Consider the following 27,956-nt stretch of genomic DNA (forward strand, 5'->3'; position numbering starts at 1 on the left):
TTTAACTGAGCTAGTTTTATCCTGTCTTCAAAGTGTATGCATTGTTTACAGTTTTGGTTTTGAGGTTTGCAATACCAAATACTTGTTTTTCTTTTAGCTTTTTAGGGAGTTCCAGCTTCTCACTCACACGGACATTCATAAGAAAACAGTCGAGATTTTGGAGGTTTATTCAGAAAACATATTGTCCTTGTATGTGGTGAGGAATAATCCGATTAACATTATGCTGCAAGAAAATCTGAAGCAGCACACAGAGGAAGACGTTCTGAAATGTCAGTACAAATCTCCTATGGTCTGAATAGCAGAGCTTTGTTGTAGCTAATTGTTCTTACATAACTAAACTAGTTTCAATTGTACTGCAAACACATTTCAAAAATGTTATGGTTTCTTTGAAAATATATAGTGATGGTGAAGCACCGAGAATAAAACTTACTAAATTAGTAGGAAAATTAAGTCAGTCAAGTATTAAAACTTTCTTTTCACTGAATAAAAGACTGCAGGTTTGATAAAGTACGTAATTACCATAAAATAAGTATTGCTAGATGAGCAGAAGTACGTATTTCTAGATACACGAGTGCTTATTATTTTCTAAAAATACCCGCAGAAAACTAATTTTCTGCTTTAGAAATAGCCTCATAAAGAAAGACACAATTTCCTTTACAGAGCAAGTTTCTATGGTTATAATCTTTATCCCAGTAAAATTAAAGAAGTAGTTCCCACTAACCATTTCAGGCACCTCATCTCTGCAGAGACACGCTGCAGGAAACAGGGCACTGGTACCTCTGGTGAGTTCCAATGTACCTCGGCATGTTTGGCTCCCTGGCTGTGGGGAGCAAACACCAGCTGACACTCAGCTTCCTTCATTCTGAGAAGTCTGGGGAGTGTGATGCTGCAGGGACAAAACTTTTCAAGCAGCCACTCAGAATTGCCATTCTTCCCCAGCTGCCCCTGCCTATGCCCAAGCTTAGCTCTCTGAAAAGTCCTCCTTAGACTCACTTTCTGTCAAACAGGCATAATGCCAGGATGTCCACCCAAGGTCACACAATATGAACACGTGTGTGTCCTACAGCACTGTCACTCCATTTATTGCCAGGTCACCTTTGAAAGAAGCAAGCAGCATAGGTTAAAATTCTGGAGGTTTCCTTCACTAAGATTGAAAACAGAAGTACTCATGATAGATTAAAACTATTCAAGGAATAGTCTAATCCAGAAAGTCTTTATGGACTTCCTTTTCATAGCCTTGGCCAAGGAAATCTATGGATATAGTAAGCAATTTCCCCTTTTCTTATACAGTGTGTCCACAGAGATTTTGACTCATACCTTAGTAAAGTTCCAAGGCCTTTGCTTTTTCATTTTTCTCTCACAACTTGACCTGGCACCTAGATAATAAATGCATGGCATGGTAAGTTCAGTGAAGCACATGACACCAGAAGCCTGACCTGCAAAAGAGATGTTATAGTCAGTAAGAGCTGAGGGATAGCAGGTCCCAGGTACCAGGAGGTTCTGCAGCACCAGCTGGTACCAGAGCCTTCCAAGCAGAGTTCCTGTTGCCAGGACTCCTTGGACATCCACTTTACTGGGGAGAGAAGAGTCTGGGGAAGGGCATGGGGGCAGGAAGACTACTCAGCTCACAAACTCGACTAAAAGCAACCCAAAGCCCAACTTACTTTTTGTGAGGAAAATTGAAATGTAATACCAAGAAGCAGAGTCCCATGAATCATTTGGACACTAATGTCCTTTACCAGCTGAGTTGCCTAAATATTGACTGTGCTACAAACTCCTCTACAAAGTGGACTGAACAACAGCTCCACTACTGAGTTGTTAGCTATTACACAGGCTGCAATCTGTTTTTTCAAGATGATAATGCAGTGTCAGAATGTTTTCCTTTGTAATTCAGTAGAAATCCTTGCCTTTGACAGGTATGAAAATGACTGCTGCATGTTTACTCCTGCCAGAGGTCTTTGGAGATGATTCCAGTCTGTTTGCTGCAGTGAACGAGGAGGTAGGAGACAGCCTTGGTCTCTCTTCCTTTTATCACCTGCATACACACATCACCTGGCCTTTTAGTTCACCTGCCTCAGCTTAGTTCTGGGAAAAGGTGATTTTAGCCTGCCTTTTGAGTAGAAGTACTCATAGAAATACTACCTAAATTCAAAGCAGTGTTATCAGGCTTACTTCATTCTCTGACCTGTTCATCGTAGCAGTGCTGTGGCATCATTTGAAATACCTTTTTTTAAAATTCAGGTAAAGGCAGTGACACCAGTGTTGGAAGTGAAAAATCCCTTCAGCGTGAATTCGTGTGAGTTTGCCCTGTACATAGAAAGGGAAGAGTTAGCCCAGCTCGATGATTGCACCATGGCTGTGGCGGCACTGGTGGCTGCCTTTCATGTGTTTGATATCCCATGCCCAAAGAGGATCCACAGGACCCTGAACTTCCTGGAATCCCTGGTCTTTGAGGTGAGGAAGCCAGCATCCCTGCCCACCCCAGTAAAGACAGGGTTGGAGGCACCCAAGCATCCAGTATCTGATGGTGCACCCAGCGCTCCTCTCAGGAGCATTTGATATTTTGTCAAAATAAATCTCTTTGTGCCATTCTTTCTAGTGAAAGTGTATGTATATTTAAAAGTTATGTTTAGTGCCTGCTTTTTTATTAAAATGCCCTCCTTTTTTATTGTACTGGCTACTTTAAAAAAAACCAAACATTAAAGCTCAAGCAGTTTCATTATTTTAAATGTAGATTTTAGAGCAGTCTGGAGATAATAAAATTTCCTTGATTACTTCATGTGTTATGTATTATTTTTCTATATGGAACATTTGAAAAAATTCAGGTATTTTGATTGTAAGAATTTAAAAAAAAAAAGCATGCCAACATGATCACTTTACTGCTTTAGGTGGTAATACAGTTTAAGTTTTGAAATGGCACTAATTAAACACTTATTACCATTACTTCATAATATTATGATTGCCTAGAGCCTAATGTAATCATTTTTGTGGTTTAAAATGGTGGGCCTGATTTTTAATTTGCAGGATGATGACTTTTTACTGTTTTCTTCTTGCATGAAACATTTTGTTTTAATATTAATCCTGGATTTACTAAATAGGGATTCCAAGACAAGCTCTCAAAGTAGGAAGAATGACTTAGCTGGGATGCTGCCATGTGCATTGGTAACCACAGCTTTGCTGCTGCAGAGGGAACACCTCATTTTCTTTTCAAATTTGTTCCCTGGAACAAATCAGCTTTCTCCACATGGTGACTGTCTGCCCACATGAGTGGAAGCCCTCTCTTCTTCCACAGCCTTCTCTTTCCCCCAACACTCTATTCTTAACTCCTGTCTGAAAATCCCATGGGATACTGTCTTGGCAGTGCAAGGCTTTGGACAAGTGCCTGGTGATAGGAACAGGAGCCAGGATCCATTGCATTAATTAGAAATACAAATTGGCTTTTTATTAAAACACTGCTTTCTATTAGAGACCAATCTCCCCCCAGTTTCAAAAATATCAGTGTAGGCAAAGCAGCACTTGTGGTCACAATGATTCTTTAAGCACTCAAACACACAGCTTGGAAGATCACAGCTTTGTTAAAGCTTGGCTGTGCAGGGGTGACTCCAAGGCAGTGATCACAGTGGGATCACTTCAGGATGAGAGAAGATGGCTGCATTTAATGGCCAAAATCTCTTGCTATAGGCTTAGGATTTTTCACATGGTTCCATGGAATGCAGGGTACAACCTTTACCAGTGTGAGTGAGGGCTGGGCTACCACCAATACAAAACAAAAACCAATGCCAGCTGCCAGTTCAGAGATCCACTAGATCTGATGATGGGGTTTTGTTTCCAAGTGGATTTGTTGGCTGTAGTTTTTGTAATAGAGGTGGCTATGCTCAGCTACCTCATCACATGGGAAACAAAAGTAAGGATTATGTATGTTCTCATTACTGTACCTGATAGCTGCATGAATAAAAAATTGGGCTCAAGTGAGATTTATTCTACATCTTGTAAACAGTATTAATTCAAATCCATTTCTTAAACCACAGTACTTTGCAAGCAGTTGTATATAAAAATTCAGGGAGGTGCTAACATCCCCAAGTAATCTCCATTGAGCTGCAAATCTCTTTGTTGGCTATCACTGCAGGACAGACACAGAGGGTAAAGGAAAATAAACTACATGGAAGGAGAGAATGAAAGAAAACAGAAGAATTTGGCTTTTTACTGATCTGCCTGTGCAACTTCAGCTGCTGCTGGTGACAAAGTCCAGGGCTATAAATGGCATTCTGATTGCAATGGCCAGGGGGATGTGAGCTTTGGGAGTAAGTGCTAAGGGAGAGGGCACACAGCAAGTAGCTAAGTTACTCTTTTAAAACTACTGGCCACCCTGTGCTACAGAGAAGGATTACTGCACACCATACCCATCAGGAGGAGTTGGGTTCATCCGAGAGTCCTGGGCACACACAAAGGTAACAGAGGCTCCAGTTCAGGTTTTATTCGTATTGTAGTACAATAAGAGTGCAATTTGAACGTACACATATTGAACAAAATGTAAAAATATTATTTATGCAATGCTATGGAAGGAAATTAACAGAGCAATGCAACTTAATACTGACCCTGTTTCACCTCATATTATGGCAGATACCAGTCACCTACACGATCTGGAAGGGACACAGAGGGTGAAAACTTAAGAACTCCAGCCAAAGAAAAGCCTAGCAAAATCTGTGGGAAGATGGAAAATTCTCCCAGCTCTGTGAAACGGAAATGCTCTGTTCTCAGCTCTACAGCTGAGCACTGCAGCACTAAACAGAGGCCTGCCAAAAATCCTGATCCAACTCTTCTCTCTCTCTCTTCTTGCAAAGTAACATTCTGGAGCAGTCCTCAGTATAGAGGTAGCTAGGCTTTCTCCCATATAAAGTGCATCTGGTTTACATCTTGTGTGTGTGTGTGTGTGTGTGTATACCGAGTGCAACAACTTTCCCTGACAAATCGTTAGAATAATCCTCCAAGAAAGGAGGTTGCCTCACCTCAGTACCTGCTGGTGACATCTGCAGCCTGCTAATGACGTAGTGAATTGCATGTATTTTACACCTCAGATGTGCAGTGCAGCACAAGCATTTAAGTATCCTTTTCCTCGTGATTAGCCTTTCCCCCTATGCCTTCATTTACAAATCAGAGTTTTCAGCTAGAAAATGGTGGGTAAGATAATTCTCCCACCACTGGGAAAACAAACCTCGCTGAATATGAAACCAGGGTAGTAGTCCTAGCTGGAGCAGTTTTTCTCCATTGTTGTGGTAACTACGCTGAAGACTGGGAAATGCAGAGACTTTGAAATTACATTGAATGTAATTTATTTTCTGCTAATCTCCTTGCCTCAAAATACTCTTTATTTTCCTCCATGTTCTGAAGGACTGTAGCAGACTCCATGTAAATGGCTGGGACTCTTGTGCAGCATAAACAAAAAGTCTTCTATGAAGTCAAATTTTATTTTTCAGTTGCAGCCTTCTCTATACTGGTCTTTTGATAAAATACATTAAAGATGCTGGTGGCAAAACTCAAATAACATTTTTGTAATCGTGCAAAAGTAAAAACATTCAGTTATCAAAAAAGCATTATAATTTCAACCCCAACAAGGTTTGTTTTGTTACAAGCAAACAGACAGTTTTATTATCTGTAAAGTAATATGCTGTAGCAATAAAGTGTCACATATGTAACATTAAGTGTTTCATTTTTAAACTATGGCACAAATACACATTAGCCATAACAGTCTCATCTGGCTACCTGTAGCCTAATTTTTGGCTGATCAGTTTTTATTTGATAAAATGAAGTAAAAGCTTCTGAAAAGTAAAATGGGTACATGAAGTACAATTCAAGAATCCTTAGAAAATATTAACGTTCCCTTATATAATACAGCATAAATAATTAATGAAGGTTTCCTTGATGTCCAGGGAGAGTTAGGGATCCTAACCATCCATGGAGAATTAGCGCCATTAGTTTGGTAAATAAGACCAGCTGACTCGGTTGTTGCTCAGTACCTTCTCAAAAGCTTCAACACTTCCCAGAAGGATTCAGATGTGTACTGGCTCCAGGAGAATATAAATAGTCCACCAGTGCTGAACTTAAGTTTCTTCCTTTCTGAGAGTCCTTACTCAACACTTCTAGTGAGTCTTTGTGCTTTGAATAAAACATGAGCTCCAGTGGAGAAAGCTGGTTCCTGCACATTTTCCATTATCTTCAAAGCTCATTGTGTGAGTTTTTCTCTGCAGCTTTGAACATCAGAATGGAATTAAAGATTTTTAGAGCTGGTCCCAGTTTAATGCTCATTATTTTGACAATGTCTGATTGGGTCATTAGCAGAAATGCTTCTCCATCAATTTGCTTTAAAAGAAAAACACACAAAGCTATTAATAAGTCTGAGAGTGCAGCAGTATAAACGTTTCAGAAAACATGAAAAGTCCCAGCAACTTCAGACAGAGTTAAGGACTGACTGAATACAAGTACTTTCAAATGCTTTCAGGAGAGCTTCGATTTCAACCTTTAGACAGATCAGCTAGTCCAAGAGAACAGGATGATATTCCTGCTTGAAAACAACTGTCTGGCTACTTTTTAGCTAAACAGTTCTTATTTTCATACTGGCAATAATAAAACCTATCGAAAACTAAAGTGGGTAAATTAAGTATAATTCAGCTATACTAAAGCACAGCAATGTTTTAAAACATCTTAGTTATTCCTTTTATGCAGGCATCTAGAGGGAAAGCTTCTGGATTTCACTCCCAGCTACAGAGCTGGAATCCCCTTCAGGCCACCACTTCTCTGCTCACTAAATAGCAAAATGAAATGAATTTGATCCCAGATGAAAACAGGAACCAGGCTAATAAAACTGCCTCTGTGACACATACATAATAGAACATTCCAAAACACAAAATATTTCTTCTTTGTAGAGTTGATATTTTACTAAACATTACAAATTAACATTTGTAATTGTAAGCATTTGTAAGCAAATCACTCTCAGCAGGAGTACTAAATCCCAACACAAAGAGCCCCCAGGGTTTTAACTTCCAGAGGCTTCAATGGGGCCAACATTCCCTATGTAACCTTAGGATCACTTGGGTATCTACAGGCAAAATTTCAGCATATCGTAAGCTGGATAGCTATACATAAAATTCAGCTGTGGTTAAATCAGGAGCACTGCTCAGCTTTAAAGATACTAATCTGAGATAAAAGCAGTCTAAGTTTCTGTAGGTCTTGGAAACAAGTTTTGTGAATGTGACATGCTGCAAAGGACACCCTATAGCACTCTAAGCCGAGGAACACTGCAGTCAGAACACCATCATGTGGTAACCCACAATAACTTTCTACTCATTTTGTACACAAAGCCAGACTTGGGGGGCTCAGAACTTGTAGTGTGTCAACTTGAGGCTGCCCAAATAAAAAGCTGAAGCATCTTAGCAGAAGCAGGGTGAGGGTTCATTTCCATAGCAGAAGTTTGAACCAACATCTTCTACCTACTGATATCAGCCAGTCCATGCCTCAATGACCTCACTGGGGGAGGTTTAATTTATTAGTCACAGACAAAGCCTGAGAGGCTGAATCCTAGAGAAAGGAAATTTTCTCACCCCTCTGAGAATGAAAGTGTTAAGGATTCAGCATCTCCTTGGCACTTGCTGTTTGCTGACGTGATTAGCAATAGCCAACTTTTATTTCTAAATTCATTGATGAGACACTCTCAGTAACATAGGGGATAATCCAGGCTTGAATAGTAAAATACTCAGCATCTGAGCAAGTGCCAAATGCACAGAGATGCAGCCTGTCAGTCCTTTGATATGCAGCTGTAATAGTCATTACACTCCACAGCACAGCCTGGAAACTTCTGTTGCAGGATATTAGCAGTGCCATCTGTATGCATTTTCCTCAGGAGGTGCCTTCTCAAGTCTAAGTACCACAATTATTCTTCACTTGAAAGGCTGGCTGACTCTGCCCATTCAGATCGTCTGGCTGGGATAAGCACCTGAAGTATTCACTCTGGCATCTGTGATCAAACTGCCTTCTTGAAGCTGAGCATTAAAGGAATAACAAACCTCTGAGAAGAAAAAAATTAAAACAACCTAGTTTATAAGGCTTAATGTATCTAAAAGCCCTATCCATTCCTAATGGTAGCTTTGGAAAACCAGTCTTCTCAGATGACAGAAATGCACACCTGGCATGCTCACAAAGTGAGTATATGCTCCTTAGAACTTCATCAGAACCTTCAGATCTTCTCACTCCCTGCTCAGTAAAATCACGTTCATAAATCGGCTATATCAGAAGGAAGAGCATCAATAGCGAAACGTGACCAGACAAGATGCAAAAAGTTTTAAGGGATGGTTATCTTGAAGCACTGTTCCACTTTGTTTTACTTATTAACATCCTGGAGAACTAAAGCAACATACTTGCTTATAAATTTTGTCCAACCAGATCAAGATAGAACAGTAATAAATTACAAAGTTTGTAAGTAATTTCAATTGGCAGGAACAAAGTTGGAAAAACAGCTGGCTGACACTGGGCTAGGTTTTGCTTTACTTTCCTCCTACTTCATGACCTGAAAACCAACCTAATCTTCCATACCTCTGCATCTGACTTTAAACAATGTGGCACTGAATTAGGTTGCCCAGGGAGCTGGTGGAGTCACCATCCCTGGAAGAGTTTAAGAGGCATCTAGAGCTGGTGCTGGTTGATAAGGTTTAGAGGTTACAGGGGTAGTGCTGGGTTGGAGGGTTAGACCTAATAATTTAAAGATCTCTTCTAACCCTGATGATTCTATTCCATACACTTCATCCTACTAATTTATATGTATTTCTACCACGCTTTGTTGTCTCTGTCTTTTGAAATAAAATTCACTCACCTCATCTTTAAACACCTTGCCATGTTCTTCACATCCTGGTAAACTTCGTATAAATTCAGAGACCTGCCACCAAAGTATACAACAAAAGATTTAGTAAGAGTTATGTTTTCTCAAAATGGTCTTTAAGGCTAGCAATCGTTAAAGTTTTTTAGCTATTATTTTTACAGTTTCTTATTAGGTGTTCTGCCCTCTTCTGTAAGTGCATAGTCATGCTTCTTTTTTTCTCTGATTAAAAAGATCCAGCTGCCTCAGGTGCAGAGAACAGTCACAGGTACTTCTGAAAATAAAGCAATGACAAGATTCTGTCTGTCCAAGGATTCTTATATCCAAATATACCTGAACAGAGGCTCTAATCTTAAAATCAGGTGTTGTGGCCTGACCATATCCATACAGTTCCTCTCTGCACTATATTCTCACTCTCCAAAGCAGTGTGCCACATCCAAACTATGCAGCAGGAATGACTTCTTGCCTCATGCAGATCCCTACACAATTCCTCCAGAATGTTTGTGTGGGGTCTAGATGTTGGTAAGGGAGACCATGAGCACTTGATATGCTGGGCTGTAAATTTAGCACTTCTCTTTACACCACCAGTGAATGTGGTTTTTATATATACATATTAAAACCACATTTTTATATGTATATAAAAATTTTTATATATACATGTATCTATCTGTATCAATACACATATGAATTAGTATTTCTTCTGGGGCTGGATGGCAGTGGAATGAACATTTTGGGGATCAGTTACATTAGGTCTGGCTGAGTCTAATCCTCTGAGTACTCATGTATTACTCTTAATCCATGGGGATAACCTAAAGCTCTGAATCAACCTTCAAGGACAGTGGTAATAAGATAGAGGACAAAAGGAGAACCTACCTCATCTGTACTCCACTTAGAAACTTTACTGGCTGGGATCCCAGCTACACTTGGAAGGAGCTTGCTCTGCTGTTCCCAGCGCAGGGGTAGGCCAGGGATTTGCAACTTAGAAGACACGATAACTGGTTGAGAGAGAAGCCTCTGTGTGTTGGGTTCTTCAACATCTTCAGCAACAGGAAGCAAGAAACAAGAAATAAATCCCTCAGTCGATGAGATCAGTCACAGTAAAAGCACATTCATTTCTATTCATGGGCCTCCCTACACAAGCTGTACAGTTTTGCTTGAACAGTAAAATGCCGCGAATGCCATACCAGAATTGGAAGTGCCATGACTGTTCTTCCACTAGTATGACTATCATTATACAGACTCTCTATAAATATAACTACTCTTACATGGAAGAGGTCTCTTTCAACACAACACAATTTCATGCCATCAGAGCTGTTAGCATAACATACCATAGGTCAAACAATTAAAAATATTTTGGTACAATAAATCACACCCACATTTAATAGTAGTACAGTAATACAAGAAGTAACTTAATTTTGGGGTTGAGCTGTTAGAAAATCAAAAGCAGCACTGCACTGCTACAAAATTCCAAGTGAATCAGTTATACAGTTCCAGCCCACACAACATTTATGGCTCATCCACAACAAAATGTTTTTCAGCTCTTCTGAGGAAAAAACGCAAATGTCTGCAAATTCTCGGCTTCCATTTTAATAGAATGTTTTGTTTGGAAAATAACATTAAACTCCTCCATGCTGCTTTTTATCTCATTCATCCATAATGGAAGGAATGATCTCCCATCCCACTGCCCCCAGAGGTAATGTACCGGTGGGAGGGTGTCTTCAGACACATGCTGCTGTTGTCTGGAGAAGAGCAGCAGTTGGAGATGTGTGCAGCAGGAAAGAGTGAAGAGTCATGCCTCAAATGATGTCAAACTGCATATGACATCCCTGTTCATTTGCATTCATTGGCAGTGCAAAAGTAACATGCCTGTCATCTGAACTCGGGCCTGAGTGCTTCCCAATTGTCAACTAAAATTCTGGAAAACCTCTGAAATTCACTACTTAATGAACAGCCAACAAAGTACAGTCTTAATGCCTGATATTGCCTAATGACATGGTTCATGTAAGTTACTCACAAATCCCTATGCTATTTTTGTTTGGATTGCTCATTTCTGTTGCAGTTCCATTTACTTTCATTTCTGAGAAGCTGCTATTAACCACAACTTCTCCCAATCCTTACTGTTCTAGCTTTCACACATTTATGCCCAACAACTAGGGCACAAATTCCCATTAAGGATTTTTGCCAGCACAGTGGAGCTGGCCTATAATACACCTAACATATGATGTTATTACATTTGCTTGTGTTATTCTGCTCCTCTAGCCTAATTTTTTATTACTTTCAAGATTTTTCCTCATTACATATTAATGCTTATTATTCTGAAGTTGATTCTTAAGCCATTTAGTCAGCACTGTCTGCCCACTCATTAATCTTTTTAAAAATAGACTCCTTAATATTTTACTACCATTATACTCCCATTCATCCTTGGCCTCACAGGTAAGGCAAAGAGCACAAATGCAGCACGTTATGTGCCAGTTTACTCAACTAGAGGGAGAAAATTAGAAGTCCTTAGCCATGTAGCAGATACAATCACAACAACAAAAAAAGGCAAATTTAGATTTAGTGCGGGTAACCTTGTAAGAGGAAGTCCAGAACACACCACTTTGGCTACAAATCAAATGTCTCTAATACCAGACAGTTAAAAGTTTCCCCTACCCTCAAGCTCTGGAGAATTCCTCACTCTGCAAGCCCTGCTTCCCATAGAGAGGCAATCTGTCTTTCTGGGCCATAGAAAATATGAGATATATTCCAAGATATGTCTCAGTTGGGACATTTAGGAGAAGAGTAACTTGAGGTGCACCAGAGGTTAGCCAGTTTCATCACAGAGCCACAAACAGCTTCTTCCACCACTTAAGTAAAGAAACAAAATCTGCTTGCCAGATCCACAAGATAGCAGCCAGATGCACGAAGTTCACATTTTTAAACCTAAATTGTGTTCTTTGCTGACATTTTGCTTCAGCATCAGCCCACCTGCCTTTACACTGTTCTTCTTACTTTATGCCACCTTGTTATCCTTCTCTCTGATAATTCATCTTTATCTTCTTAGTGAGTTACCAAAGAACAAAATATTAACTTATATTTCAAAGAAGACAAGCGGCAAATACTTTCTAGCATTAATGAGAGACTATTAACACTGCTCATTGCCTCCTGCACAGGTCTAGCTCTTAGCATATATAGTGTTTTTAAGCACAAGATTTGTGTCCATAAAAAAAGCTAGTTATGAAGGGGCAGTCATTTCAGTGCTTTAGCTCCAAATAATCTTCCCCCAAGCAAAGGGAAGACAGCAGTACACATTTTATGAAGTTATCAGGAGGGAACTGGTCAAGTGAGTATGGCAAAAGTAGGCTGAGGAATAACAAGGTAACTAACATGCCAAAAAAACAGGGCAACAAGCACAGGTACCAACACTGACAGTTCACAAATTCACAATTATTTTGAGATTTCTATGACTATGATAGAAAGAGCTTAATGATCCATTTTCATTTTACAGCTTATATGTGCCATCCTACTCAAACACATAATAATAACACAATATTATGTGTTTAAAAAGGATAACTTTTCCAGACAATAATGTAATAAAATGTTCAATTTTCCTAAATCTAGCTATGCAAGAACCTAGTAAGTAGAACTTGTTGGTGAAACTTTATCCAAACAGTCAATTCTGTCAAACTCAAAATACTTCACAAAATGGGCCAGTTTAGAATTAAAAGGACAATCCCAGACAATTTAAAATGCTACCAACCATTTGTATGTTTTTGTTTATTTTTGTCAAATAATGCAAAGGTTGGCATCAAAACTGCATTTTTCCTTCCCACTGAAAGAAAATACTTAAAATTACTAAAAAGTCTCTTCTATTTGCTTTAGAGACTTGCTTCTTTTCATGCTTCATTCTCTCTAGAATTCTGAACTACACCATGTTTCAGAACACTAACACAGCTCTTTCACAGTTCCTACGATAGATGTAATCTCTCAAATTTTACACACTCACCAGAGTACCTCAGATCTATCTGAAAAGTACTGGCAGATGAATGATGTCTTAAGATAAAAACAAGCATCAAAGGTTAATAATTAAAAATAAACCAATACCTTTATTTTATCTTTATGCAAGCTTTGTTAGCCTCAAAGAAATTCCTGGGTTTTACAGAGATGAGCTCACTTAAAAGGTAAGACATGTAGGTATTACAGAAAGAGTTATTCAAGTCCTATGAATTTTGATGAAAGCCTTACAAACTGTTGTTGCACAAAAAGATTGCTGAAGAAAATAATCTAAAAATACAAGGAATTAAGATTAGGAAATTAGGACACTTAACTTGCATTGACCTTGTATCAGTTGATAAAATGATTGCAGCAAAAGCTGCACTGAAACAATCAGTCAGCTGCACTGATTGTCTAGTTTCAAGGCTGATATTCTAAGTTTCACACGTGAAAAAATTAGCAAATATTAGACTCTGATGTTTTGGATTTCTGCTGTGTTCTTTCTAAACAATGAGGATAAAAATTATTAATGAACAGCTGCTTCAATCTGTCCAACTGGATCTATGAACAGCCAACATTTTTGCTACAGCAGTACATAGAACCACACAGAATCACTGAACAGAAGAAAAGTCCACCTTGGAAGAAATCTTTGGAGACCACATGAAAACTTTCCTGTCTCACTAGTGAGGAGCCACAATCTGTCCATCAATCTCAACAAGACTGAGGCTGGGTTAAGTAAGTCACCTTAATTTTGCATTATCTCTGTAAAGTGTAAATGCTTTGACTTTCAATAATACACTTTCAAGGCAATAAGTAAATATTCTACCTTTACAATTCAGATTGGTTTAATAAACTCCTTTTTAAAAGTTGGTGAAAAAATATCATCAAAATGAGAATTTTTTTTATATTACTATTCATTTTGCACTCATCCTTGCAAGAAGATAAAATTCTTGGGAAAGTCTTTGATGATTACAAGATAATCTCCCAAACAGTTAGAGGGGTAGGGTCGCTGAATTTGGCCCTTCAGGGAACATCCCTTTGGAAGTTCACTTCCCTTCCAAATTTGTCCCAAACCAGGAAGGACATAGTGCTAAAAGCATTGCTGTCAAGAAATTTCTGGACACAGTCAATGTGGAAAATAAGTTGTAATACAGTTTCATGAGAATTTCAAGGGACATCACACTTGTTCCCTTCTGCAGATCTTAATTTGAAACAAATGAAGTACTGCCAACTTACCTTTGATTTCATTTGAAATGAACAGCTTATTTTCAGTCTCCTCATCTTCACATTCTTTGTGCTTTATGGCATCCTTTGTTTGTAGAACTCCACTGAGGAAAATAAGATGTTCAATTTTTATTAATACCTCATAAAAATCACTATGCATGATGACATCTCTTGCTAGCAAAACTATTAATATACCAGGATTCCCACACAAAGGATGCTGTACCATTATAAAATAAAGAAACAGAGAGGATCTTATTTCTGACTTACACAGAATGGCATGACTACTAACATGAATTTTGCAAAGAGGGCCCAAGAACAGTGTAAACTAGGATCATGTAAACCATACTGATACGTGGATAAAAAACTCTCTAACTAATTAAAGTTAGATGGTGCTATGTTTATTATGATGATGTTGGGCACACCCAGGAGAAATCTCCCACAGGCATATGAAAAGTCCACAAGGCTCTTGTCTTCTTTAATCTACAAAAGTCTTACATATTCATATAATTATTTACTATGCCTATATATAGGCATTACCTAAGTCTGCCTACCCCTGCTTCATATTAAAATGAGTTCAAAATCCTTTCACTCCTGTGCATTTTCTTCCTTCAAATGGAGTGGGTTTCAAAATGGGTCAGTGGACTCCTATGATGAGGTCAGAGACATCTTCCTCATGTTAAACTTTTTGTCTTTGTTTTCTTGGCAGGCTCTGTAGTCCCTTGGACATAGTCCAGGCCTCCCTATCCTGGATCTGGTTGGTTTCTAGGCCCAGGTACAGTTACGGTTTCCTCATCCTCACAAGGGCTCATCTTTCTTGTCTCCTTCTACAAACGCAACTAAGTCAAGCAAATCATACATTACCTTAGCTCTACTAGGTCCATCTACTAATAGTAATACTAATAATTAATCCTTTGCATAGTTTCTACCCCTCCAAAATATATTGCCTCTGTCTTGCAAGCTATGTTCTTAGCTTCTAAGTTCTTTTAACGCTTTGATTCATTTAGACCCTTAATTCAATACTAACACACTTGACTTAATAACTAAAATACACAAATGGAGGCAGTGTATGTGTCCACATCAGAAGATGGGAAGTGTGAAACCCACATATATATCTGCATGTCCTACAAAGCCTGGCTGGTTGTGCAGGCCATATTCAGGAGCTGTCTGGAATAACATCTACTCCTTTTTCTCTGCCCAACATTCATCTATCTCCTCATCAGTACAGTTACAGACACCCTCTTGTGCAGCTGCTAATGAGCCCACCAAAGATATTTGTATTCCTTTGCATCTGCTTTTGCATTACTTCTTATCCAGCTGCTCCCTAAGCTTTGCCAGCCCAAAAACTTGCAGAGAGGGAATGCCTCCCCCCTACTGAGAAAAACTGGGCAAGACAACATGTGGAAATAATAGAATTTCTCAAGTTGGGGAGGGTATGTGGGCTGTGTATGTTTCCATCTTAAAGTCAGCCCCTGAGAAGTTCCTTTTCAAACTCTGCCTTCAGAAGGTATCGCCAGGTCTGTTTTCTGGCTTCTTACAGATGTGAAGTGATATGAATTTGCTGACATTATGTGCCTACTTCTGCTTTTTAAGAATTTCAGAACACTTTGGGCAATTCTTACTAAACTCTCAAGATACAGAGCAGTCGGAGGTACCAAGTACATAATGAGCATTTTCTAAAAATAGGCACCAGACAGAATGATTTTTAGAGTCAAGACTACAAGAAATCCCACTACTATATGAACTGATGCTTTATTACCTATCACAGGAGTCAACAAGAACATCTTAAAAAATGTCAGAATCACAGATAAAAAGCTGATGCACACCAAACACCTTGTTAGGCATCAAGATTAGCTAACTTCAAAACACAAATCCATAGCAGAACCAGATCTGTTTAATTCCACTGCTTACATTTATACTGTTAAATACCATTTATATATTATATACAAGAAAACATGGGTGACTAAATCAAGTAGAAGCTTCAAGTTCACTGACTTCAACAGAAATATAATTATCACACTACTAATGGTGCAAAATGGACACTACAGATGAGGAAATCCAGCCTTTTTATTATGACAGGACACAAAGAATAATAATGGTATGACAACCAATACCAGTAGAATGGCTAAAACAGGCATGACTTCTTGTGCCACAAAGGACTTCTCCACAGTATAATCCTCAGAAAGATTAATTCACTTAAAACTTGTTTTCCAAACTCCACGGAACACAGAAAACTTTCTAAAGTAACGTGATAAAGTAACTACTGCTATTAATTCAAAGGCAAAGGAAATGAAAGCTGTAATTCAACATAAGGAAGAGAGATCACCAAATTCTGTGAGGAAACAAGTACCTCCCTATTTTCTTGAGGGCAATTTTCACAGCAACATACATACAGCAATTTCACCTCATTAGTTAAATACGACTGTATCGTGAATTGAAGGTTTTGGGAAAGAGCTGGAAGAGAAACCAGAATTTTTTTTAAGAGCTAGTATAATTTGATTCCCAAGCCTGAGTGTTCAGCTTCCTTCACTGTAAAGATTTCCAGAATGGAATTTTTATTACAGTGAAATTCTTTTACTAATCCAAAGATACTATAAGCATGCAATTTTTATCATGACTTTTAATCTCAGGAACATTCCAGAGGGACACACTGCAGTATTTATGTACATAATTATATTTTTGCAAGACAAAATTTTCTAATATAATTGTTCGATGCACAGAGAGAAAAAAAAAAAAAAAAAAGAGGGAAAAAAGAAAAAAGTGGAACCAGAGATTAGCTGAGTACCACTTAGATTTATCACAATAAAATAGAACTAGTGTTTGGAATCATTTGTGGTTGGTTCCTCAATGAAGGACTTCTACAAAACACATGATCACATTTGAATACGAAGGTATACACAATTGAACTGAAGTCAAACATAATTAAATCCACACTATGAGCTCAGCAGCTAAAGAGCACACAAGTGTGTGTATCTATGTCTTCAATTATGCATGTGTACTTTGAATACACATCTAAAGAGATCCACTGGGTATTGCAATAAGCAGATGCTCAATATTTTATAACCCCAGCAGTTCATATATACCTAATGTTGTGAACATTATTTTCCATGCCTTTTTCAAAGGGAGATTATTCAACTGAAAGTCCTCTATGACTTTGCTGGATACATAATGAATGAGGGAAGCTAGATGATAAAATGTAGCCAGTCATCAGTGTATTCAAACAGTTGAAATACAAGCTGCAAAGTCCCTGGGTAGTTTAAAGCTGGCACAAGACTTATTCTCTTAATGAAACTGACTCAACACTGTGATCAGATAGCATAAGTATTGGTTATCTTAAGTCTTCTAAAGGTAATACCCTCTATAAAAATAAAAGACACATTTTTCTTCAATTAATTTTACGAGGTAGTCTGTAAAGCCAAAGTATATTTCTAAAAAGAATGTGAATTTACTGTAAGTGCGGTTAAAATGATGAATTGCAACTATTTTTTAACACGTGTTATTTCAAAATTACACTGAACTCATATTATTTTTTTGCTATTTAAATCCACTAGAGTATGACTCGTAAATGTTGTTTATTATCCTGAGTTGGAAGGGACTCAATGAAGATCATCAAAGTCCAATTCTTAACAAATTCCATTTCGATCATCAGCTTTACTGTGGGCTATTTACCAACTCTCCTGTCTCTCTCTCTCTCTCTAGACACTATTATTGCTAACACAGTTCATATATTATGAACACAAAACAATACAGCTCATAACAAATGACACAACTTATTCCAGGGTGTCATCTATTTCTGTTTGAGAATAGTCAATGAAATAATGTAGTGATACTATAACTAATTAAAAATGTAGGGAATCCTATAGCCTCACATATCCCCATGAAAACACTGAACTGTATATTTTAGCTTCAAAGATTATTCTCCAGTGCAAGTTTGGAAACTATGTTTATGATATAAAAAAGTTCTCATGTCATTTTCTGTCAAAAATGCATGCCAGATGCTGAAAGTTAAAAAAATACTTTTAATTTTTCCATGTTTGTACATATTTGTATATATAAAATAATTTGGACACAAACCTAGGAAGAAGGACCTCAGTTTCCAATAATTTTATTGTATTTTTCCTCTCCTCTGACATGGATTTCTTATTTCTTATATACCTTGTGATATTCCCTTCCCCTCTATTTCTAAGATAAATAGAGTTGAAGAGCTTCCCTCTCCTTCCCCACTGCTTCTGAGAATTCCACAGACAAATCACTGGACTGCTTTGCCGGGTAAGTTGCATTTTAAACTGACTCCAAACACCCAATACTTTGAAAGAAACTTAGAGTTACCCAGGTGCCTTCTTTTCCTTCACATTGCATAACAGGGGCTTCTTGCAAGGAGATTTATTTTCTGCATCTTCCAGCTTGGTTGCTTCTGGTACAGTTTTCCCAGATGGTCGATTGTGAGGTGAAGATTTCATACCTACGTGACCAGGGCTGGGGCATTTTCTGTCACTGTTTAAAACAAAGTAACAAACTTTTGAAAAGTGGAAGAAGCTAAGCTGTTGATTAATTTATTTTCTCTATGCACAAAAAGTCATCTGAAAACATCCAAGGTGGTTTGTTGTTTTTTTTTTTTTTTTTAAGAGATACAGAGAAGTTTTTTACTTGCCACTAACAAAATTGTATACCTGGCATTTTCAGAAATCAAAATAAAGAACTCTCTTCTCCATTAAGTCAATAATAAAATGATTAGTCAGTTCAAGACAAACAGAATTTGTTTAATATTATTTTTGATAATAAGCTATACACTTCAAATATTTGCAACACAAGAAGACTTCGAGGAATTATTTTCCTCCTAATCCTTCTCTCCCATAACATGTCATTGTGCAGCCTTTAAAATGTTCTATGCAGCCTCTTAATTGGGACAATGAAAAAAGTAGCACTTGACACACTCCCTGCCACTGAGGACTTTGAGCAAAGTGCTACTGGATTCACTGTAATGGAACCCAGGCCACCTGCCAGGGAGTAATTAAGTCACTTCAGATTTCTAAAACACTACCTTTATAAGGACAATCAAATCAGGCAGAACTCTTAGGCACTGAAACATTTTGGGTTTTAAAGCATGAAGCTGACACTTCACCTCTGAGAAGGCAATTTAAAATACCATCTATTGAAAATATGTGGCAATTACAGTGGGATCTGGAAATCTTAACATTTTGCATCATCCTTAACTTCCACATTTACATTAATGTAACCCTTCTAAAGAAGGGAAAGCCTCTCTTCCCTCCCTTTCCTACTTAAGTTCTCTATTTTTTCCCTATAGTTCAAAATAAGCACAGGAATCAGTACACACAAATTCTGAGTTAAAATAATCATCTGAAAATAATCATCTTGGTATCACACTCCTTTGCTTTTTCCCAGTGCTCCTGTTTAAAAGCTTCAGCTACAGACTTCAGCATTATTCTTGCAAAACTCAGTCCCAGTAATTTGATTCCCCACTCCCACTGTAAAGACAAAATAGTGGCTGTTCTTCAAAAAGCTACATTAATTTACAGTCACATCAGTAACGCTGCCACTACAGCAAACAAAATAAAACAAAGAAATAATTTTCTGAAGTGAAACCAACTGGTCAACATTTTAAATTCCAGTTAACCACTCAGTAACCTAGATAGTTACACCAAAGATGAAACCAAACTCTGGCTAAACCACAGACAGTAAAATCACTGTCAGTCTTTGACAGCTCTGTGACCTTTTTAATAAGCACCGAAAAAAACATTTTTCTTCCCTGTAAATGAAAATGTAGAAAAATAGGCAGGTCTTTCTGAAACCAGTCAGTCATTGCAGTTATAAATCACATTGGAGAACACAGAAATAGAACACTGCTGCTAGTCACAGACATCACTTCAATCATAATTACTTGATTACAGGAGAGGTGGATCTTTCATATGTTTCCACTTTTCTGTTTCTGGGGATAGGACTGGCTGCAGGCATCTCTCCACTCAATCGGTCAGGTAAGAGGCTTTCTTTGTTCAAGTTCATCTCTGAATATGGACAGCTGACTGCACTAGAAGTTAAAGAAGAAAAATTACTCCTTATTCTCAGACACTTATTGAATTCAAACAAAATGACATTGGAATTTCCTCGACGTAGAAGCAATAACTTAATGCAGTAACTAGTTGTACTTTAAAATGTTAATAAATGCATCGAATAAAAAACTCAACTTTGCATTTCCTTTTGACAGCAACTTGTGTAACGCAGATAGTATTAAATTCTATTACAACACTCATTGTGGAAAACTGCTTGATAAATGTTAAGTCTGCTCTCTCATAATTTTAATGGCATTTATACATACGACACAGGATGCCTTTGACTACAGCCATGTGTCTCCAAATAAAGTCATATTACCATGGCTATTTATTTATGTGAAGGAGGATGTTTCTATTACGCAATGTCTACACAGAAGCTGCATTTCAAGGGCAGACCATGAGGAATGGTGCACATCCCCTTACTGCAGTGAGTGCCCCACCTTTGCAAATGCCATTTTGTGATATTCCATTAAGAGATGGTGATATTTTTAGAGTCTTTCTTAACATTCAACACTCCTTATTTCCCCACACTCCTGCTAGGGAAATAATTTGACAATGAACATTGACACAATGACTTTCAAATACTTCTCTAAGAAATGTGAAAGTTGTACCAAAGTCAAAAACCCCATCTTTGCACAATAAGAAGGAAAGGGAAAAACAGCAACACAAACCAAAACACACGGGGCTGAACTAGGATTTTTCTTTAGTAGAATGCTTGGCAGTGTTCAGCTGATTAGTCAGCCAGACCACATACTCAGCACATCAGTAATGATATCCTAAACTCTGAATAGCATATACATGTCCCAACAGTGAATATCATCACACTCCAGTTTTCAAAACTATGTAAGATACAGGATAGACTGCACTAAATACAATGCTCCATTTGTGAGTCATGAGCTAAGACATTAACTATATTCTGAAATTAGGTTTTCCTACACACCTGTACCGTTACAATGACTTCCATAATTTTAAAAGGTGAAAAAAAAAACATGTTCTACAATTTTGCTTATTTTCTTTTCCAGAAAGAAGCTACCATAACTACCCATCTTTCTATAAATCACTGCAATGTTTTGTTTCACTGATAGTTACATGCATGATTTACAGAGAACTGTCTAACATAAACAAGTCTACCTTGACAGCCATATGCCCTGCCACCTCCAAATTTCAAAATCTAATAGAAAAACAACAGCTCTCACTATAGTTTTCTTTCTACAATGCACAGCATTAAAAAAGAAAAAGGCCTTTTAATTAAAAATATGCTCTATTCTTCCTTTACCAACAAAGCTCTGGGTTCAGAATGAAAAACTCCTATAATGTAACAGCTCCTATAATGGGGCTAGACCAATATTGGTAAACTAATTTTGATCTCGACAAGATAAACAAAAAGATGGTGGAAATCTACATTTCTATCAGCACTTGCATAAAAGGAGAAAATTCCTTAAGGCCAAGTCACTCAGCCCTCGCTGGGATTATCAAGACAGGATATCATCAGCATGTTTGATATCTTCAGTTGGCTCATTTGAAAACAAGACAGTATCAACTTTTTCTTTTTCTGGTATTATGTTATTATTTTAAAACCCTTGAGTAGCTATGCTGAACTCGAATTATGGAAGAAAAAAAAAAATAGAACAGTTTCTGTTTGTCTAATGAAGATGAGATCCCTGTTTAAGGCTACTCCAAGCAGATGTTGTTCCATAACAACCTGTACAGTGCTTTAAAGGGACCTGCAGCCATATCCACAGGTGATCCAATGAAGCAGAGAACAGTCATCTTTTTGCCTTCCTCTGAGGAAGTTTCTGTTTACACATCCAAATCAGATAGAGTCCAGCCACCCAATTGGCTATAAAACACTAAACTTGAAGTATGGCATGCTTTTGTTAATGAAATTTTTTAGAGACATAGAACAAAATATACAAATAAAAATTAACTTGTAGCATTCACCTTTTATTCCAACTCTCTCTTAAGCAGAACGGGGAATTTTATTTTAAACCTATTTAAACATGTCTAGTTTTATTTATTCTCAACCTACTGGTTTTGTGTGTCTTAGGACTAGCCTCTGACAGATGTCCTATGCTGCTGCATCTACCACAATGATGTATTTTTCCTTTTTCAAAAGAAACACAAGATAAAAGATACAGGCTTCTGCTCAGAAAAAGGTTTTAAGTCACCAATGCTAGTGTGGCTTAAGTTCTCGCTGTGACAAACACATACCACTGTGATGAAAAACAGTTTTCAGAAATTCATGAATATATCGGTTAATCTCAGTTCTGCCATTGCTACAGGGTAAAGCATGTAATTTTCTTTTGGCTTCCTAGGCTCACAGAGGTGTTTTGAGCAATGTTTCTGAGCAGTTAAAGGGCTGTCACAAGGAAACACTGAACACTACCAATGCAGTATTTAACTTCAGTTGTGTATTATTAAGCAAGCCTTACTTCTCAATGAAATCTGACAATATGATTGTCAGACTCCAGCAGATTTTCTGTTTACCAACACCACTAATAGGTTTTAAATTAAAAAAAAATCCAAACAAAAAACCCTAAGAAAAAGCTTAAAAATTCAGTCCTTTATTATAACTTGCTTGCTACCTTTCCCTTCAGCATTTTCTGGAAAACTGAAGTTGAATGACAGTTTCAGTCAACAACAGTTGTAATATTAACAATTCTTTGGAACACTAGATTCAGATGACTTTTCCTATGTAATTAATCATTCAATTTGCTGTATAATTTTTAAAAAACTACTTGATAGCCCTTTGATGTTACTGTTACTTGAGGCAACAAAAAGAACCCTTGTGGTTTCCACTGTTAGCCTTGTTACAACAAAACACAGCATGAGTGAACTTGTGTATGGCTTTGGATCAATCAGTAAATCCTCCTGAATCTCAATGTCTCCAGCCTTCAGTTCAGTTTAACTTGACTACTACAAAGAATGAAAAAAAAATAAAATAATCTTGTCATTCCTACATTATAGAATTATTTGATTTATGTAGGACTGTAAGTTTTTAACACAACTCATCTCAAGGGCTCAGAAGTCTTGGTGTTTATATTATTTAATATTAAATAAGGATTTTTAACTCTTCTGTTACCTTAAACCTGCATTTCTGCTCCAGCTTACATTTTGCTTTAGCACACCATTTTGAAAACAGCCTAAGTTCAGAAGTTTGTTTCCAAAACCATCAGATGTCCTTGGCTTGGGGGTACCAAGGTCTGCCAGAGGCTCAGGAAGAATGGCAGGAAGCAAAAGCAGCAGCAGGTTCTCAATGTGAAACCTCTGCTATTCTTCTGACAGGGCTGTACACACCCCCCCATCACTGCTCCACAGCTTTGAAAGCAGTCCAACATGAAGATCTCAATTATCATCAGAGCTGCCTCAGTAAACAAACATTCACATTAATACCACCTGACACACACACACACCCCCACACAGGAGAGTAATCAGCCATCTCCAAATGCTGAAGGATTAGTGCAGCACAACAATTAGTGCTGCAGGGCACTACTGAAATGGCAGCAGACTGGCTGGCAATTTGTGTGACATGACAAGAGTTTTCCAAGGAAAGGGATCCACTGTTCCCAGGGTCCTGCATATGGTGAGTGAAAACTGAGCATTAAAATAAGTTTTTGTTTTTACTGAATCATGAAAGATGAAGAGAGAAAAAGGCAATGCACCATTCTGATCGCAGGCCTGGGATTTTACATCACCAGCGCTTTCCAGAACTGTCTGATGGAACAGAAGCGTTGAGTAGCATATCCCACCTTTGTTTGCAACTGCTCTTCTATCACACTCAAATTCTACCTCTAGGTGCAGTTACATACCTATCTCTTTTCTGTAAAGTTCAAGGGTAGGAGGATAAAACTGTGCTGCTGATAGGCATGGACCTTAGTCTTCTCCAGACATTTGAAGATGCTCCTATCTCGTAGCAGTATGCAAATTTTCTGAAGCACAGAATCCAGACGGAATACTCTCAGCTACACCTAATATCAGAAGGGAACACAGGCCAGGATTCTCTCTTAAACTAAAGAAGAGTAAGGCAGCACTCTGTTAGGTCTAAGAACTCATATACGAGGTACTTTTAAATATAGATTATTAGCCTTCATGAACACTTGGAACATTTTGCAAACCTGTATCAAGCTACAGACAGGTCTCCTGGTTCAGCTGTACTGGTTGGAAATGTTACCAACACCAGCTCCTCAGGGCCTTTCAGGTGCAAGTTACTGCTGAGCACTGCCAAGGGATGAGGCTGTGTGAGAGCTCCAGACTGGAGTAATGGATGGATAAGACTAGAGCAGCCTATGTCCAGGTGGCCACATCAGCTGGTAGCAATATATGATTGACAAGAAACCTTCAGAGAAAAGATCCCGATGGCATCTGAGGGATGTGGGTTTGGTTTTTTTTGGTTTTTTTTTTTATTTTTTGGGGGTTTTTTAATGGATTTTGTTAAGTGATCTTTTTACTTCAGGCTTTATGAAAACATTTTTAACTAGTCTCAAACAAGCAATACAACTATTCTCTTTCACAAATTACAGTGCATGTTTACCATCAAAGCATTAATTTTTTAGGAGAAAGCTGCTTCAACAGTTTAAACCTGAATTAAGAGTACTTTACAATGGATCTGGCTGGTGCTGATGACCTTACATAAAAGATAGAATAACACTTGAGACCGGCTTAAAAAAACTGACAATTACTGCAGCAGACACTGACCAAACAGATGTGATCTCCTGCTGATCTGAGGCTTCATGTTTGTACAACATGTGATGTCTTTGAACACAGCCTCTACCACGTCATTTCAGTTCAACTTACACATAATGCATGGGAAGTTTGAAGTTTCTGACAAAAATCTTTACTTATTAAGAACTGACTCAAAACTAATGAACTCCTTACAATCGACCTCTTCACGCTCCTGCTTGAACTTGAGAATTACTGCATGCATTAAACATCAGGGTATAAAATCCACAATCATAAATATGCAGGTGATCTGCATAATGCTAACAATCTGTACATCAGGCTGTTTCAGCTGTGCCACACATAACCCTAGATCAACTGTTGATAGATACCAAGTCCTTAGTAGCATCAACTTTTCCAAAAAGTAAATGCTTTAGCGCTGCTATATAATTAATCACCGAGGCTTTCATCTGATTCCTAAGGAACAAGCTCTCAAAATTATTTCAGAACTACTTAGCATTTTAAATTATCATCTTTTCTGCACACAGGCATTTATGCGTTGCACCTCATCACAAAAAACAAGATAAGCATGGTTAAATACATTTCAAGGTTGCCAAGATAAAAGAGCCATGGGAATGCAACCTGATGTGGAAAATCGTACAAATTTCAAAATCTCTTTGTTAATTCAGGAAAAAAGTGGTGGTACAACATTGGGATTTTTGTGGAGACTTGGTCCCTCAAGTTTGTGGGCTCCAGATGAGAACAAATCTCATTATTCTCCACAGAAATACTCAAGAACAAAACTGGAATATCATCACAGAGGGTAAATCAATAGCTAGTGAATAAGATACTTACTAGTAAAATATACTTGCTATGAAACAGCAAATATCTGTCTTATGTTCAAAAAAATCTCCTTGGTTATATTTTTATAGCCTAGAACTATCAGGTAATGTGCAAATAATAGGATTGCTTAGACTACAGTAAAAAAAGCACAATAACATGCCATGAGTTTGTGTCTTTTCTTAATATTCAGGATGAGTAAGAAAAACCACCTCTAAAAAGCACAGAAAATGTAGCTATGAAAGCAAAGGCTACACAAAGTAAACAGACATATAGCTCTTACTCATCCCTTCCATCTCAAACATTAGCACTTTCATTGCCAGTGTTTATTTAGAGAGATCATAAATGAAAAACTTTTCAGATAAATTCACTTCCTTTTTTTTTCTTATTTTAAGTTTCAACTTTGGGCTGAAACCCATGGTATGTCCACCTGATTCTAAGTAATTGATATAGCACTTGGTAAGGAATAGGAATTTATTGTCTCCTACATTAGATGCAATAATAAATCACAGAACGCGCAAGTCTACTTGAATATGAAATTAAATGGGTTTCAGATAAGCAGTCAGGAATCTTTTTAGGCAAATCTAGTTCAGTTCACATTTGCAGTGGACTAATGCTATGAATACAGAAGGTTACAGTACGGTAAGAGACAATAACCTCTTAAGGACTGACTTGGCTGCTTAAGGAGTTATCCTACTTGTTGAGTGAAATAAAGGGAAAGTTGAAAAGCAAAGGTAGAGAAGCTGGGAGGCAAAAAAAAACAAATCAAAAAACCAAAGAAAAATGACATAGACTGAAAAAGACAACTGGAATAGGGTGAGAATCATCTGAAAGACAGTGCTGTGGCACACTGTGATATGAATGAACATCATGGTTCATTCATACCGCAACAAGTTTTGTCACTGGAGCTGTCCTAGCTTCATCCCTTCCTGGGGATAAATGTTGTCCTAGCATCAGGAGCTCTTCTGCTCCTAACAGCACAAACAATGTTTCTGCTGCAGATAGGGAAGGACTTGCAGCAGAGGGTGCCTTTTGCATACTAACATGTAGCAATACAGTGAGTTTTGCTAGCCAAGTAGCTTTGATAGAGATTAGTCAGGACCTTAACACATGATGATACACCAGCAAAACCTTTTAGCATAATTTGAGCCAACAGGACATTATTCTCTCATCAAAAACATAAAAAGATTGCAGTGCTCACTCTTGGATCAAGGTAGTTTAAGATGATACTTGAAAAATGTACAGATAAATAATCAAAGAGCAGTCCTCTAACCATATGAGACAGCAGGAAGAACAAAGTGATACGACATTTGAGAATTCTATGACTATGTAATGGAAAAATGACAACTTTTGGAAGCTCTAATTTGCAAAAAGGTAAGAGGATTATATTTATGATGCTTCATTCTCAAATAAACATACTATATTACTTGTACATCACTTACTGAAACAGTCTGGATTTACACTGTAAATATTATTTAAATACAATTTCAACTTGGGAAATGTTTCCCATTTACTTGGTCATTGTCACTCTGTCCCCTACATGCCATTCTCCCATGCTGATATGAACTACTCTCTAGGATGGGATGTCCATATTTCTGAATTACCCTTCAGAAGGCGTCCAGCAAAGCACCTCTAGAAACACTAAACAGAAGCAGCAAGCTGTCCTTTGGGAACACATCAATTGGAATTTCCTTTCTAGCACTGTTCCAAGCCAACAAGCAAATCCTTACCCTTACCAACCAAGCAGAACAAAAACATCCAAGCCATAATAAAATCAGTGACCTCATATTTCAAAAGGTTCAAAATTTATTGCTTTATAAATATCTGTCTATAACATTTTGCAATCTGGACAGCAAGCTGAGGAATCCTCAAAGGAACGAAATACAGAGTAACTGAATCTACCAATTGTGACAAAAAGTAACATACAACAAATCTTATCTCAGCACACCCTGGCGAAATGAAGTTACAGATTGCTAATGTTTATTTCAGTATGCTCACCATGGCAACTGAAATAACTGCATATTTAGGTTTACAAGATTTCCTATTTTTTTCCAGATTGGATCTGTTTTCTTATGAGCAACAATTTAAAAGAACCATCTGCAAGCATCCCTCAATTTGAAAGAATAAAATCAATTTCACAGAACATACCTATGATGGCCGATATGTCTTGCTCTTTTAATGTGTCCAACTCCCTTACATCCTGCTGTGGGACACCCTCCATGCTCTAAAGCTTCCACCAATTCCAAGGGACCTGCATACCAGGTGAAATTACAAATGAGATTTAAAAAAATTTTCTAATATTTAAAAGCTATATAAATATGCACAAATACCAGTGC

The 27,956-nt window shown here is 37.8% G+C and overlaps 2 protein-coding genes across 4 annotated transcripts in view; one reads left to right on the top strand and one right to left on the bottom strand.

Moving 5' to 3' along the window:
- The window catches only part of SAMD3 (sterile alpha motif domain containing 3), a 35,012-nt gene extending 32,255 nt beyond the window's left edge, over positions 1-2,757 (top strand). Inside the window, exons 8-10 of the mRNA XM_015620576.3 lie at positions 98-269; positions 1,917-1,999; positions 2,242-2,757. Of these exons, the coding sequence (XP_015476062.1) occupies positions 98-269; positions 1,917-1,999; positions 2,242-2,559 (573 nt within the window). The 3' untranslated portion in view covers positions 2,560-2,757. The remainder of the gene's footprint in view (positions 1-97; positions 270-1,916; positions 2,000-2,241) is intronic.
- A 1,692-nt stretch (positions 2,758-4,449) lies between these two features.
- L3MBTL3 (L3MBTL histone methyl-lysine binding protein 3) overlaps positions 4,450-27,956 on the bottom strand; it is a 77,760-nt gene continuing 54,253 nt past the window's right edge. For all 3 annotated transcript variants that reach the window (XM_019006157.2, XM_033512804.1, XM_015623018.2), the window contains 7 exons: positions 27,769-27,871; positions 19,956-20,102; positions 18,386-18,550; positions 14,072-14,163; positions 9,737-9,900; positions 8,861-8,923; positions 4,450-6,357 (listed from right to left, as the gene is read on the bottom strand). In XM_019006157.2, coding sequence (XP_018861702.1) covers positions 6,214-6,357; positions 8,861-8,923; positions 9,737-9,900; positions 14,072-14,163; positions 18,386-18,550; positions 19,956-20,102; positions 27,769-27,871 — 878 coding nt within the window. In that variant the 3' untranslated portion in view covers positions 4,450-6,213. The remainder of the gene's footprint in view (positions 6,358-8,860; positions 8,924-9,736; positions 9,901-14,071; positions 14,164-18,385; positions 18,551-19,955; positions 20,103-27,768; positions 27,872-27,956) is intronic.

This window comes from Parus major, chromosome 3 (assembly GCF_001522545.3).
Source record: "Parus major isolate Abel chromosome 3, Parus_major1.1, whole genome shotgun sequence".
NCBI classification, from domain to species: Eukaryota; Metazoa; Chordata; class Aves; order Passeriformes; family Paridae; genus Parus; species Parus major.